This window comes from Haemaphysalis longicornis, unplaced genomic scaffold, assembly GCF_048455015.1.
Source record: "Haemaphysalis longicornis isolate Haplotype H1 unplaced genomic scaffold, Haemaphysalis longicornis Haplotype H1 scaffold_2, whole genome shotgun sequence".
Lineage (NCBI taxonomy): Eukaryota > Metazoa > Arthropoda > Arachnida > Ixodida > Ixodidae > Haemaphysalis > Haemaphysalis longicornis.
In genome coordinates this window covers 89,148,746-89,164,936 of record NW_027526295.1, presented here as the reverse complement: position 1 = coordinate 89,164,936, position 16,191 = coordinate 89,148,746, and the positions used below count along the sequence as shown (strand labels likewise).

General features: G+C 47.7%; 1 protein-coding gene across 1 annotated transcript in view; it reads left to right on the top strand.

Moving 5' to 3' along the window:
• LOC144167240 (cytochrome P450 3A24-like) overlaps positions 1-16,191 on the top strand; it is a 53,889-nt gene that overhangs the window by 10,304 nt on the left and 27,394 nt on the right. Inside the window, exons 4-7 of the mRNA XM_077696579.1 lie at positions 7,321-7,417; positions 11,240-11,365; positions 12,814-13,063; positions 14,842-14,972. Of these exons, the coding sequence (XP_077552705.1) occupies positions 7,321-7,417; positions 11,240-11,365; positions 12,814-13,063; positions 14,842-14,972 (604 nt within the window). The remainder of the gene's footprint in view (positions 1-7,320; positions 7,418-11,239; positions 11,366-12,813; positions 13,064-14,841; positions 14,973-16,191) is intronic.

Below are 16,191 nucleotides of genomic sequence, written 5' to 3'. Positions count from 1 at the left end.
TGCTCAGCAGGCTTTTATATTTCAGCGCGAGTGTTTCTCGAACAGTCGATTTACATCTAGAACATTGTAGATCAAAGAAGATTATTCGAGGCTAGTGACGTTAAGGCGAAACGCTCTCTGTATCAAAAAGAGATAACCCGTGCGGCATAAAAATAAAGAATGGAACACGCGCTTCACTTGGGACACAGATAACATAGCCGGGCACGGCTGCGCAGTAAAATCAAAACATAAACAAACAAACCCAATGCCTAGTTCGCGGCATTACTCCCCCTCTAAGAGTGCATCCACCCGATGCTAAAATAAAACAACAGTCCGAACAAACAAGAACAACAAAAAAAGTCTGTCATCTTGCGCAGCAAGGTTTGAGGCGAACACGTCGACGACTTTAGGCCGCGTGCGTCGTCGTGATGTGCCGAAACTACTATCGGGGACCACCTCCTAGGTCAGTTGCCAACACGTCGTAGATTCCGGTAGGGTCCGAAATACCGTCGCAGAAGCTTCTCGCTGAGTCTGCGTCGTCGGATGGGAGCCCAAACTCACACAAGATCACCAGGGTGGTACTCGGCGTCTCGGCGTCGGAGATTGTAGTGTCCGGCATTCACAAGCTGCTGGTCCGTAATACGAACTCGAGCGAGCTGGCGGGCCTCCTCCGCACGTTGGAGGTATCCTTGGAGTCGACGTTGAGGTCGTCGTCTTCTACGTGCAGAAGCATGGTGTCGAGCATCGTGGTCGGTCGTCTTCCGTAGACAAGCTCAAACGGTGTCATCTGCGTAGTTTCCTGAATAGCCGTGTTGTACGCAAACCTGACATACGGGAGGACTTCGTCCCAAGCGTTGTGTTCAACGTCAACGTACGTACATAGACAGCATATCCGCGATCGTCTTGTTCAGATGTTCCGTAACTCCGTTCGTTTGGGGGTGGCACACCGTCCTTCGGTGGTCCGTGTTGCTGCAGCGTAAGATTCTTTGCATAAGCTCCGCAGTGACGGCCGTTCCGCAGACCGTGATTAGGACTTCAGGTGCTGCATGTCGCAGCACAACCTGGTTTATGAAGAAGTTCGCGAAGACATGTGTAGTCCAACTCGGAAGAGCGGCCGTCTCGGCGTAGCGCTACATGTAGTCTGTCGCTACGACAATCCACTTGTTCTCGGATTGTGACGTAGGGAACGTGCCCAGAAGGTCCATCCCAATTTGTTGGAAGGGCCTTGATTGGACGGCGATTGGCTGCAGAAGTCCGGGGGGTCTCGTCGGAGGTGTTTTTCGTCCCTGGAAGTCACGTCAGCTCCGGACGTAATGGGTGACGTCAGAGGTAAGGCTGGGCCAGTAGCACCTCGACTTGAGTTTCCCCATAGTGCGAGCTGTGCCAATATGCCCGAAGGACGGGTCGTTGTGCCACGCTTCCAAGTCACGAGAGTACGCGGGGATGACAAGGAGTTCTCCTTCCGGGGCTGAAGTGCTTCTTTACGAGGACGGAGTTTTTCAGGCTGAATGTTGGTAAGTTGCGTTTGAACGCTTTAAGCACGGCGACGTTGCGTCCTTCGAGGTAGTCGATTATCACGCGTAAGTCGAGGTCGGCACGCTGCTGGGCGGCAAGTGCAGTCACGACTCCGAAGAACGTGCTGTCTTCATCAGAGTCTTGTGGTGGTGGGTTGACGGGGGCGCGGGACAGGCAATCGGCGTGGGTGTGTTTCCTGCTGGATTTATAGACGGCTGTAACGTCGACCTCCTGCGGGCGCAAGCTCCACTGCTCAAGACGGCCAGAGGCGTCCTTCAAATTGGCGAGCCAATACAGCACATGGTGCCCTGCCACAACCTTGAATGGTCTTCCATGCACGTAGGGCGAAATTTTGAAATCGCCCTTATAATAGCCAGGCACTCTTTCTCAGAGGCAGAGTAGTTTTTCTCCTGGTTCAACAGACCACTGCTGGCATAGTCGATTACCTTATCGCAACCGCTCTGCTTTTGGACTAGGACGGCACCCAAGTCTATATCACTGGTGTCCGTGTGAATTTTTTTTCCGGCGTTTTTGTCGAAATGAGCCAGCACGGGTGGGCTTTGCAGAAGATTTGCAGCTCGCAGAATACTTTTTCTTCGTTTTTCCCCAGCTTAAATGGGTGCTAAATTTCGTCAAGCGCGTGAGTGGATCTGCAATGCGTGCGAAGTTTGCGATGATATGCCGGTAGCATGCGCAGAGTCAGAAAAATCTTCGCACGCCCTTCTTGTTTTTCGGCCTTGGGAAGTTCGCAATGGCTGAAGTTTTTTCCGCGTGAGGTAGGACGCCCGCGGCGTTGACGACGTATCCGAACAACTTGAGTTTTTCGTACGCAAAACGGCATTTTTCAGGCTTCAGCGTTAAGCTCGACATACGAATGGCCTCGATTACAGACTCAAACCTTGCAAGGTGTTCGTCGAAAGTTCGGGTGAACACCACAACGTCGTCGAGGTATACGAGGCAAATGTGCCACTTCAGGCCAGCTAGCACAGTGCCCATGACTCTTTGAAACGTTGCTGGCGCCATGCATAGCCCAAAAGGCACCACCTTGAACTCGTATAGGCCATCCGATGTTATAAATGCAGTCTTCTCTCGGTCTCTCTCGTCCACTTCAATTTGCCAGTAGCCGGCCTTCAGATCCATCAATGAGAAGTACTTCGCACGGTATAGGTGGTCGAAGGCATCGTTGATTCGTGGCAGGGGGTACACCTCCTTTTTGGTGATTTTGTTCAGTCGCCGGTAGTCAATGCAGAACCTTATGTACCGTCTTTTTTCTTTACGAGTATGACCTGCGCAGTCCAGGGGCTTCTCAATGGCCGTATAATGTCGTCGATGAGCATGTCCTGCACTTGAGTCCGAATGGCTTCCTGCTCGTGTGAAGAGACGCGGTACAGTGACTGTCGGGTTGGTCGGGCTCCATCGTCGGTTGTAATTTGGTGCTTCGCTAGGGGTGTCTGACTTAATTTTGAGTTTGACGAAGAACACTCGCTGTAGCGACGCAGCAAATCCAGTAATCGGACCCGATTTTCTCGCGACAGCGCCGCGTTCACGTACAAAGGATGCAGCCGCTTGGAAGCATCTGCGTGTGCGCGTTCAAAGTTGGCGACCGCGATCACTTGAATTGCTTCTTCCGTTTCTTCGAGGTACGCAATTGCAGCGCCCTTGTTTAGATGCTGGTTATCATAGGTGAAATTGGTGACCAAAACGTGGGATTTGCATTGCTTAAAGCGCGCAGTGCCTCTTGCGACGGAGACACCGCGGTTGAGAAGCAACCTTTGGTCACTCTCTATGACAGCGTCGATGTCAGGAGCAGCATCCTCACAGTAGACGGCGATCATCAAGCTTTTGTGGTGTGGCAGGGGGACGTGATCATCGGCAATCCTTACAGCAGCACGGTGATCTGGGTTAGGTGGTGGCGTAGTGAAGTGATCAGAGGAAAAAGTTGTCGGCTTGGTCTGCAGATCAATTATTGCGCTGTTTTCAGTCAAAAAGTCCATTTCGGGAATTACGTCCCGGGAGTAGTTATGTAAAATGACGAACGCAGCGGGGTACGTCGTACTGTATATGGTGACGCGTGATATGTACGTCCCATTCGACATTACGAGTTGGCCTCCTGCGGTGCGTATGTGCAGACCATCGCATTTGATCGTAACTTTCTTCAGCTTAGACGCGAATGATCCGCTCATCACCGAGTAGTCCGCTCCGGTGTCGTGAGTGCGACTACATCAAAGCCGTCGTTGGGCAACTGGACGTCCGGCACCACCTAGCTCGAGTTCCGGGTGCGTCGGGGTGTCGTATCTCGGCTTGTGCGTCTTGACGGCAGGCTTGGTCATATTGGGTGCGCGTCGCGCCGTGTCGTTGTCGTCATGTTCGGGAGTCACGTCCGGGATATAGCGGGTCGCCGGGCTAAGTTCATGTCGTGAATCATGGTCTTCGGTGAGTCGTTGCGTCGTTGGAGAGTTTTCATCTACTGGCGGGTTGCAACTTCACCTCCAGAAGTTGTTGCTTTTAGTTTCCCCCGCGTGGGCTGGGGACCTTCTACGTGCGAAGTCGGCATTGGCACGGCACTTTGGGGACTGTTATTGGTAGGGTGACATCGAATGGTTGAAACGGGCTGGTCCACAGCTGGTGTTCCACAGGCATTCTAAGATCTCAGTAGGGCGCTGTGCGGGTCGGGGGCGTGGTGCGTGGACGGAGAACCCTCGCAAGCCGAGCCTGTTGTTGGGGCAGCGGCGGTAGATGTGGTCGTCCTCTCCGCAGTTGTAGCACAGCGGACGATTATCTGTCGTTCGCCACACGTCGGTCTTCCTTGGGGCGGGGGTTTGCACAGCAGGTGGCCTGGCCAGCGACAGGGACAACGGTATGAAGCTTCGTTACGATACGGTGCAGGTGGACGAAGTTGACGGGCAGTAGCCGCGTAGGTCATGGCTTGCGGCATGCGTGGTGCTTCTGGCGTTGTGGATGTTCCCAGGGCTTACTGCACTTGTTCCCTATTGACGTCAGTATGGGAAGCGACTTGGGGTTGCGGCGGCGTTGGGAGAAGTTTCCGCAGCTCCCCCCTCACTACTGCGCGGATAGTCTCGCATAGGCTGTCTGCAGAAATCCCCATGCTGTCGACATAGTTCGCATTGGCCGTGCCAACAAAGTTGCGGTCATACTGCTTAGCACTTATTTCGAGGGCCTTCTTAATTATGCTAGCTTCGGTCACAAATTCGGCGAGGGTTAGTTGCGGGCAAGTCCAGCAAACAGTTCCTCCTTCACACCGCGCATCATGAAGCGTAACTTCTTTTCTTCTGTGATGCAAAGGTCAGCACGCCTGAAAAGCCTCTTCATCTCCTCGACAACACAACAATCCTTTCGATAGGGTGTTGTGTCCGCGTCTGCAGCAATGCTTCGGCCTGCTCTTTTCGCACAATCGTGGTAAACGTCGCTAAACATTTGCGCTCTGAAATCGTTCCATAACTCAAAGGAGCTTTCATGGTTTTTGAACCAAATCCGTGCAGAATCTTTAAGGTAGAAGAACACTTGCCTCAGTGTCTCCGCGTCGTCCCATCGGTTAAACAGCCTAACCCATTCGATTTGATCCAACTTGTCTTCGGGATCCTCAGACGGTGACCCATTGAATGATGGGGGCACCCTGAGTTGCTAAAGGACGAGGGTAGGATTGGTAGCGCTGGTCATGGTGCCTTTGTTGATCATGGTGGTATTTACGTCTTCTTCACTTTATCCGGAAGCAGTCCAAACTCTGGCTGAAGACCTTGCGGTTGAAGGCTGACACGACTTGGGCGGGCTTGGTGGCTTCCAGAGGTTGTTGGGAGCATAAAGGGTGCGTACGCAGCACCTCCACAAGATGTAGCGATGCCAGAGACGACGCAGTTGATTTCAAGGAAAACAATGTACTGGAGCGAACTTGTGCTCCCATTACAACTCAAAGAATACACAGGCGGTGAAGCAGCAGTCAGCAGAGTGACGTATGCAAGCGAGTGTCGGCGATCCGAATCCCGCGGCGTCTGCACTGCAGGCTTTTCTTTCAGCGCGAGTGTTTTTCGAACCATCGATTTACATCTAGAACGTTGTAGATCAAAGAATATATTCGAGGCTAGTGATGTTAGGGCGAAACGCTCTTCCTATGACAATAAGATAACCATTGCGGCATAAAAATAAAGAATAGAACACGCGCTTCGCTGGGGGGACAGATCACACCGCCGGGCGCGGCCGGGCAGTAAAACCAAAAGAGAAACAAACAAACCCAATGTCTATTTGAGCGGCAATTATTGTAGCAAAACACATTTCACCGACGAAAACATCTCAGACTTTTAATACACGGTTGATCAAGAGTACTCGTCAAAAATGACGTTGAAGGGCTTTTAGGAGTGTATGAAGAAGCAAGAAGTTGGTTGCTGACATCTATTCTGATAGAACTTACGTTTCCAAATTTAGTAAGCGAAGAAAATATACTACATCAAGGATTGTGAATCTTCAATAGTACTTGAAACTTTTGGGAGTGTAACGCGCCGATGGTACGAGTGGCCCATGAGGTGCCCTGTAACGGAACGCTCCAGGTTAATTTTGACCACTGGGAAATCTTTACCGTGCGCCGAAGTCTGGATACTCGAGGGTGATGTTCAATAATAACTTGCCAGCCGAAAATAATATAGAACTTTCTACGTACAAAATGCTATTTAAATTCGTTATCTTCCACGCTGATTCACGCATCGGGGAGAATTACGTCGTTAGCATGCATAAACACTCCTGAATAATTATCTGATGTACAAGGAGAACTGAATGGGAAACCATTATTTGCCGAGAGAACAGCAGAGGCGCGCGGGTGGATTCCGGATATGCTCCTCCATGTAGAGCCTGAATGAACATGAGCTGTTTCTAGTGAGTCCCATATTGACAATGAAGGATTTGTCCCGAAAGGCAGTGTTTAGATTTGCTTGAGAGATTATAGTGATGAACAGTGTTAAATGCCTTTTTTATGTCACCAGAGCCATCAATTCGGAGCTCTTTAAAGAAGGCGTAACTAAAGGGTTAAAAATTGCTCCCACCTCCCCTCGCGGGAACCCTTGTGTAGATGCGACGCATAGGGGGTCCCGTTGTTGTTTCCGTTAGGTTGATTCTCCCATCGCGTGAAACGTGCCGTGAACCCCCTGCCACGGCTATGACGCAACGTGGCGCGGCTATGACGCAACACAATCCAACACAATCCACTTTAATCCAACCCCATCCAAATCTAATCCAATCCAATCCTATCCAATTCATTTTAATCTAATCCAATCTAATCCAAGCCAAGCCAAGCCAAGCCAATCGAATCCAATCCAATGACCCTCACGCGAGAGTGTTCGCTATCGGAGAGGAGAGGGGGTGAGCGGCGGAGAGCGCAGCTCGCGCGGCGAGGAGAATGGGGGAGGGGTGTGGACGGACAACAACGCCGTATGGAGGGACAAGGCGAGTCAATGAGATGCAGTCGCATCTAAAACGTAACTTTGGTCGGCGTTAGAAAACCCGCGTTTGTAAATAAAGTTGTTTGTTTGAATTTCCTATGAATTTCTACATTTCAAGTGCAACATAGATGTAATGTTAGTGCGCCTTTGTCTAAATGTTACGTCGATAACTGCAGGGGTCTAACCTGCTGACCATGTGTTTGTATCGGTGTGACCACTGCTTTTTAAAATACAGTTTAAAATACAGTTATATATTTACTTAAAGTGTTGTTAAGAATGAATGGGTGGTTGCTAAGCTTGCTCTGGGTTTCTCCGATAAACATAAATTTGGACGTCTGCCCAAGCGATGTACTGCCAAAACATTACGAATGTTTTCGTACAGGTTCTTTAACGGAGCGGCACCATTCCTTTTGGTCAAGGACGTCGAGCTTTTGAAGAAAGTTCTCATTGCAGACTTTCACGTGTTCCCGGACCGTGGGGTTTGTATTGATATTTTCTGACTTCGAACTAAAACATAAATTGTAAGTAACCGGTGTTCATAAATTCCGGCACGTTGACAGTATAACGCCCTTGAGGGCGAATAAATTGTGTTTGGAAGAAAATTTCGGAAGTGAAAATGCAATCTTAGTTGAATGTGCTTCACGAAATAAAAGTAAGCTAACTGTAACCAAAAGTAATATACGTGTGACTACATTATCAAGTTCTCTAGATCTTAGTGGAATGCTGCTTTTGTTCACTCGCGAATTCCTGCGCTGTATTGTGAGGGCATCAAAATGTGCTCGCAAGATGCTGGCCAAGCTACCGAGAATAATATTGTTACATTCTGGATTTATACCTAATTACCAGAAAAGATAGCACACCACCAGCTGTTAGCGTACCGCGAGACGTTTTCTAAAGCCGAATTTTTCATAAACATGCCGATGAATTCTTGGAAACCTTTCCCCTTAACTTTGCTGATATTTTTGAGTTTTGTGATTTTGAATACGCAATGTAACTATAAGGATAATTATTCGCCTTTAAAGTACGCATGTGACTTTATTCACGGCTTATGCAAGGTAAAGGACAAAAATGCCTCACGGGTGCTTTTTCTAGACCTTGCCTTTACCCCCCGCCGCCTATGTTAACTGCATTACGCCAGAAGGCACCTTCCACAGCCATCCAATCAATTCTTTCCTGCGTCACCAAAATTTTCTCTATGTTAATTGCCTGCTTAATGCACGGCGGTTTCCCTATTTGCGTACTCCCCGTGTTATATTTCGCTTCGTTTGAGGTGCAATGCGGTGGACGGGTGTTTTTATTCGGCGTCGTGGTTAGAAGCAGCAAGGGCCACTTGAATTGAAACGGTGTTCTCGGGCTTAGCGGTGCTCAACGCCTTAGTCACTGAGCCGCCGCGGCGGATAGCTTAACAGCAAGATATCAGTTGTAGTTTTTGGATTTGAGGCGTTATATGCGAAGCAAGTTTTGTTCAATATAACTTCTCGCTGTCACCTTTGCGGCGCAGCTTGAACAAAAGTCAACCGCACAACCGCCTCCGCGACGCTTCCGAGGGTTCGCGCAGGCGGTTGATGACGAAATTGGTCACGGCTATTTGCAAAGATAAGACTGCTGTTTGGACGTCGTTCACATGGTCCACGTACAAAAGCGCAACAGTTCTTTGATAGTCCACGTACAAAAGCGCAACAGTTTTACGATAATATTGTCCTTGTCGTGCTTGACGTGTAATTCATCACAGAAACCTGTCTGCCAGACCAAATTTCTTCCAGAAGTTAATTCGCCGACGAGTACGCGGTCTTCCGCCGGGACAGAAATTACAAATATACCGACCAAAAGTACGGCGGATCGGTTTCAATTCCGTTCCGAAAGTAGATGATTGCGTTTTACCGGATTGATCCAGAATCAGGAAATGAATGCGCTTCGAAGCAAAGGTGGAACGTATAAAAAACTTGCTGATTAAAGTGTACTATCTTCATCAAACTCTAGACATTCCTCCTTTCGCGTCCGTCTTTTAGCACCTCTCAGAAACTTTAGTCCCTGGCAAGCACAACATTCTTTTATTCGGCGATATCAACATTCCGGACGAATGGTGTAATACAGGAGAAAATGTTGGCAATTCTTTGAGAACAGCTATCTTTTCTAACTTCTTTTGATTCTAGCTGTATTACGTCCTAACCTCGCGGGAAACGACTTAGACATCGCTTTGTCCAAATTGACTTCTTTCGATTTAAACTTTTCACTGTCATGGTATTGTTACAGCTGGCTTATGAGCTACGCATACAGTTCCCGTTTTTATTTTCGTTGTAGTGATTATAACGCGCAATACAGAACACTCAACGAGGCGAAGTGGGAGCAAGTCTACACTTCGCCTAGTACACCCGCCGCAGCTCCCGAAAATTGCCCGAAAAGCAATGGATGAACACATACCAAAAAAGTCCAGGCGCCCTCGTCGATTTCCTTACTTGTTTAACAAAGAACTCCGCAGCGCATGGTGTAGAAAGCGTCAACTCCAGAAGGTAAGCAAAGCTACTAACGATACGTCCGCCTACACGAGATTCAAAGAACAGCACTCCAATGAAAATGCTCCTCGCCCGCGACGAAAAATTTTTTTCCGACTTTATGGAATCTTGCTTATTCGTTCTCTGGGCAACTTCTGGCGCAACGTTAAAACGTGCAAATGACAGGCACCTATGCGGATTACTCTGCAGGCAGGTGGCGCCATTCTTTCTGACTCGGGCAGCATAGGCGAACTATGCCCATAACACTTCCCGTCTGCGTATTTCTGGTCACGTGATAGCGGCCCCCCACTTGCATTTGTGCCGCTAGGTGATGTTATAGACACGCCTAAAATAACTGTTGAGGATGCTATCTGCACTCCGCCTTCGAAGAAGTCCTCCCATCAAAACAATATCTCACGCTGGAGTGTAAAAGGCTGCTCTGACGTTCTCTCTCCCTTGCTCAGCCGCCTGTTTTGTCGGGCTCGCCGAGCGGTAGGACAGTTTCTCTCCTTTCTTCATTTTTGTTCATTTGAGAAGCTGGCGCGCGCATGCGTCGTAGTCAGCCCGTTCGCTCCGTCGCGGTCTCGGCCTAACAGGTGCGTGATAGCAGCGCGGTGGGTCGTGGAAGGGCGCGCGCTGCTTGCGCATGCGCGCTCTCCCCCCCGTACTGCTCTCCCTCTACTGCGCGCGCTGCAAATATAGCGGCTAGTGGTCGCTCGTGTTTCAGTCACTGCGTTGCTCCTTCCTTCCTTGGTTGACGCTCGTGCCCACGTTTACTCGTGTCTGCTACTCCAGCATCACGGAAGAAGCGATGGAAGCAACACTTCCTTCAACCAGTACTGAGGCCCCAATGCTCTGCATTTACTCGTGTTCCCCTCGCGGGAAGGCGCGGGAATTTTTTTGTTTCTTCTTGGACGCCTTTTCTGACAAGATTAGGTCGTTCAAGCGTGCTCTTAAAAATGAGAGTATATATGAAGCTCTATACACATACGTGCGTGTATGTGAGTACGTATGTTCGTATGCGTGCGTGCGTGCGCGTGCGGGGGCGCGTGGTGCTACACCGCGTTTCAAGTGTGTAGCACCACACCGATATTTCGTTTTTTGTTGTTTTTTCTGTCGTTTTGTACTTTCACAGGGCACTACCCAAGAAGGTCTAGGGCTCTTGGTGTGCACGTTCAAATAAAGAAATACATAAATTGGCAGATAAGTCTTTCTGGTTTTTTATTTAAAATAACCACAGTAGTGTGTGAGTTATTCTGTGCGTGTGCGTGGCACTGACACTAGTTGCATCTCTAAGGGCGTATTCAAACGCACCCGGAAAATGAGGACGCGAATGCTCCTGCTAGGCCATTACGTTTGTAGTGAGCAGGAAAACGCTTTGAAATAAAACTACGTCCAGCGACATAGCTTTCCCAAATTTGTGTGGGGTATGTGGGAGGACCACCTGAGTAGAGAGGCCCAAACAATATGCAATTTTCGGTGTTATCTGGACTAGTAGCAACAAAATTCTGCCGAACGTCAGCATTCGGAACAAATGTTTTTATTTCGCGCTAAAAAACTTAAACAAAGTGGCAAAATGACAAAGCTTTGCGACATTGGTGTGGGGTACGTCTGAGGACCAACTGACTAGCAAGGGCATGAAGGTCTGCAACTTTCGATCTTTCCGGGTAGCCTAGCAATAAAGTTCTGCATAACGTCAGCTATAATAACGAGTCCTCCGAATCCGCAACAACTGTTTTTATTGCGCGCTAAAAGGAAAATAAAGACTGTTAAAACAAAGTTCCTTCCCCTCTTCAACTTCCTTTGCAGTCAGTGCTAAGCGTCCTGCCTGCCCCGGTACATCCGGACGCACTGTTGTTCACTGCACCTGGGTCCCGCTTCAAATCTCTACGGCGAACTGTCAGTCCGGCCTTTACGACAAGCAAGCTGTCGCAGGTGTTGGAAACGTTTTGTCACTCAACTTGTTTTCTTATTGTATATGCCAGTATGGCTTTCAGAAATGCTTTATTATGAAATCGTGGTCTCAACTTTCCGCGGGGGAGGCCCTTTGTTTGATCAGTAAGAAAACAAACGGCCGCGTTTAGAGTTTTCATGTTTATGACAGGTTGCCCATGATTTTAGCTGATTGTCTAGCCAAACACAACTGCACTACGCCTCTCTAAACCATCAGGTCCTAATCGCAAAGGCGGGAGCTGGACAGCGGTGTCTCCCATAGGTCACGCAAATAAGAAGGGGTGGAGGGGGCAAATCAGTGTTGTTTTATATTGCCGATAACATGTCCGATGGAATAAAACTAACATTTTTGCAAGTAGAGGTAAGAATCCACCTAGAAGAGAAAGGCATGAAGAAGGCGGTCGTTCGGTCTCCAGAGCCACCACTCGAGGTCGGTGGGTCTTCCAAGATGGAGGCCTGCGCCTCGAAGGTGGCGACTTCTCGCCGACTGTGGTGAATGGCTCGTCCTTAACAGATGATTCGCATCAGCTTGTTCAGCAGGAGCCGTAGAGGAGGGGCAGCTGTCATAAAACGGGGCATTTTGAATTCGAAGATAAGGTGATTGCGTGTTCCTGAGTGCGCACAGAATTTGCCTTAGACTCGAAGATGATTTGGAAATATCACATGTATTTATGTTGTTTCTGAGATGCGTCTTTGTTTGGACGAGTCTTATCATGGTCCCTTGGGACTGTCTTAGTGTGTGAGAGAATGGAAGTGTTGTGCGAGTGACTCTGTAGTGTTCTCTATCTTCCTGGTGCGTCACGAGAGGTGTACGTTTAGGTGAGTCCTCCGGAGCCTGGTCGACGAAACGTCGGACCATGAGGCGGGCTTCATCATTGCCCTCCACAGAAAAGGGGGCCGGCGCCCACAAAAGCTCCTAGGGGCTAGCTTGACAGTATGCCTTATGTAAATGGTCATAGCACAGTCCAAAGTTAGACTATTACATTCTTCTTGTGAGTCTGTAGTTACGGCTTTTCGCTTTTGTTTGTTTCCGCTAGTTCTGCTTCTTCAGTGAAGGCTCACAGCAGGGTGGCCCTGGCCACGAGGTCCATACTCATTGTAAGCACCACGTCCTTGGCCAAATTTAATTGCTCAAAGACCTTTTGGCACATTTCTATTTGTGCGAGGCGACGTTTTAGATGGACGGATGTCCTTGAGTTCGCTCGTCGACAGTGTTGTGTCGCCATATAGTCTAACCATGGACAAGCCCAATAGAAGGATCAGCGCTTGTTTTGTTGCTTTCTTGGTGGCGATGTTCAATTTTTCTCTTTCTTCGTACTGCGCAAAATATTAAGTCGTTCGTGAGAAGACAGGAGCATGAGCCAGACGGACTGTCTTTCTTCCCAAAGCCTTTGTGCTTGTCGGCGACTCCAAAAGCGTTTGTTTCCCAGGCGTTCCTTGTCTTCGAGACCTCCTCTGACAAAATGGCTGATTGCATCGCAAAAGACAGTGCTGCTGGAATATCGGTCAATGTCATGCCGATGATGAGAAGATACGCGTTGGACGCTACAATGAAGGCTGGCTTCGGCATCGAAATGGGTGCTTTGACAGCTCCAACGGGTGGTCCCCTAGACCTTCTCACCGACGCAGCTGTGCGCTTGCTGCAAAGCATCGGACTTGGTGGCATCGCACTGCTGGCGAGTATGTTCTAATTCCTTATTACGAAGCCCATCACCCTACGTATTCATGTACAGAAGGTAGGCTCTTTTAGACTGTAGAAGTTTACAAGCCGGTGCACAGCATTTTATTTTTCAAAAGAGTGCAACCTAGTGTACCATCAGTCAACTGCTTGAAAAGGCTGCATCAGTGTTCATGTTTTACAGCAATTCCAAGCGTTGGCTTGAGGCTATCAAGTAGCCCGGCCACGGCTTAGTGGGCTCTACTTCTATTGTGTTACTTATTCCACTCAGACAGCCAGGTTTCGCTTATCGTGGAAGTTGAAGTCGGTCACTTCTTTTTTCACCAACTGCAATTCAGTCCCACATTGCGGAAGCCTTTTGGTCACCAAATAACGTTCCAGTGCTTGACAACGGCTTGCGACACATTTATGACTTACAAAGGACGTCTCAGTGGCTTTAATTGAATAAATACTGGGCGCTCTTCAATCTGTGTACGTTCTTTGAATGTGAAAGCGTCGTGACACTGCGAATTAATGAATCAGCCGTGATCCGCTGACGATAGCTGTCACCTTCATTGGCATATCCCCACGAATGGGTATGCGGGAATGTTGTGTGAACAGGTGGACGTTGAAGAAAAACGGGTGTTAGTGAATCGGCCGTGACGTTTTGACAAAGTTGTCATCGCCATTGGCCGACCATCTTGAGATGGTGTGGGGCCATAATAATCCAAGATCAACGCTGAGAATTTACGAACGAGTATTATGGAATCTTCATAGAATGAGCATGGTATCCAAGCGATACAGCCGTGACGACAGGAGCCAGTGAAGCAGGGGAAGACAATCTCCTGGCATTAAAAGCTCGTAAGCAGACTTCAGTTTAAATCGAAAACCACGATGGAAGCGGTGAAGACATTGAGTAGTGATCAAGACGCTTTATTCCCGTAAAGGACAGGTGTTATTCTGCTAGATATAGGGAAATTCGCCAAGGTAGATTAAGTTGGATGTCAGACTTTCCTTTGTACAGGTTTACTTCAGGGGGCTTCCCCCCCCAAATCTGGTCGATTAACACCTGTTCCTCACTTCAAGTTGTTGATCAATTCCCTCTAACGCTACAAAGGGCTAAAAGCCTGGTTAGCTCAGTTGGTAGACCGACTGCCCAAGATTGCGGTGGCCCCTGGTTCAAAAGCTGGACTTGCTGAATTTTTCTACAACTGCGAAGTTTCTCAGAAAGCTCGCGGGTTCGATTCCCGGCCGCGGTGGCCGCTTTTCTGATGGAGGCGAAAAGCAAAAACGCCCGTGTGTACGAGATTTCGGCGCACGTTAAAGATCCCCAGGTGGTCAAAATTAATTCGGAGCCCTCCACTACGGCGCGCCTCATCGCCTGTGAAGCGTCGGCGCGTTAAACCCCCCAATCAATCAATCAATTCTGAGAATGCTGTACAGCTTTTATTTGTAGCCGTATGGCTGAATTTCAGGGGAATCTCACATTTTTCTTCGCATTCGTCTCTTGGAGAGTACGCGCTTGCGGGGCAGACCGCAAGAAATCTGGCCCGTACTATTTTCAGTGTGTCCGTACTCTGAAGGCTATGGAAGTGTTAAATGTGCACAAAATAATATGCACAGATACTGCGGTATTGAACAAAGCCCTAGAGGCAATAGTGTGTGCTTCTTTCGAAGAGTATTGTTTTGCTAGCGCAGCCACTCCGCGTATCTGCTCTTGCACAATAAATTTCAAGTGCCAAGTTATCAAATTTATATGTAAATAAGACGACAAAACTGTAATGAAATAACTTTTTTTCAGATTGCGTTCCAGAACTTCAATGCATATGGTTAGGTCTTGTAAACATGACTGGCTGGCTTACGGATTCTTTCATCACAATGCTTGAAGCCTTAATGAAGCCGATCGTCGAACGACGGAGACACAATAATTCAGTAAGAGCGTTCATTTCTTTTGTGTGCGTTGAGAAACTTCTACTTCGTGTGGTTACCGAGCTTGCCGTTCGAGATTTTGTTAGTGTGAGTATTTCGTCCGCTGAGATATAAAACGAAGGAAACTCTGGACCACGCCACATAATTTTGTGGGGCCAAAACAGCTTACTATACATTTAAATTTCGATGTTACTCGTAGCCTACAAGGTTTCTTTGTAATCGCCTTAACGCGAATTTGAACTTCATGTTCTTCTATTTGTGAAAAAAACATACTAACACGCAGTGCTCTGTATAGCTATAGGTTTAAGCAATGAATAATAAGAATTTATTATAGTGGTGTTTATAGAAAAAATTTGTTCAGATATCCGCTCACTTCAATGAAAATTTCGTCAAACGACGATTGTCTTCTGCTCTCCCTACTGCCACGTAAATGCGTCTCTCCTCCTCTCTCAACCCCCACAGTGTCACCCCGTCTCACTCCTCCCCGCATAAACGCGGTAGATGTTTGAACAAGTCATATCATATTTCTCGTGCTCTACTGCGTGCTGGCCATCTATCTGAACCCTCTTTTTTTGCAATGCCCCTGCAAGGTCTAGTATTGAACGCAAGCGCCTTTTGTGTTTTAAGTCAGAACATTGTTTTCAACGCCGATTTTTTTATTTTATACTGCAAAAACGGCAATCGCTATTTTTAATTAAAAACATAGCAAATCCAACCTATATACCGATGATTTGCGTGAAATGTGCCTAGTGTTTTATTTTTGCCGCACAACGTTGAAAAGTATCAAGTGTGCTCTTAGGTATAGTGGTTTGGAAAAGTTTGGTTGTATAATAAATCTCGCTATTTAGAATTCCTTAAACTTTTTACCGGTTGGCCTAATCAAAGGACAGAAAGCCAGATGTTGAGTCAGACAGACCTAAATTTTTCAGGATTAAGTAACCGAGAAAAGTCTATCACCTTTAAAAGTAATTAAGCTGTATTGATGATAGGTCTTCTAATTTTATTCATTTTGTTGATTATTTATTTATTTGCACTATATTGAAGGCCTTGGGCGGCCCTCACCTTTAAAATTAATTAAGCTGTATTGATGATAAGTCTTGTAATTTTATTTATTTATTTATTTATTTATTTATTTAGTTATTTATTTATTTATTTATTTATTTATTTATTTATTTATGTATTTATTTATTTATTTGTACAATATTGAAGGTCTTTCGCGGCC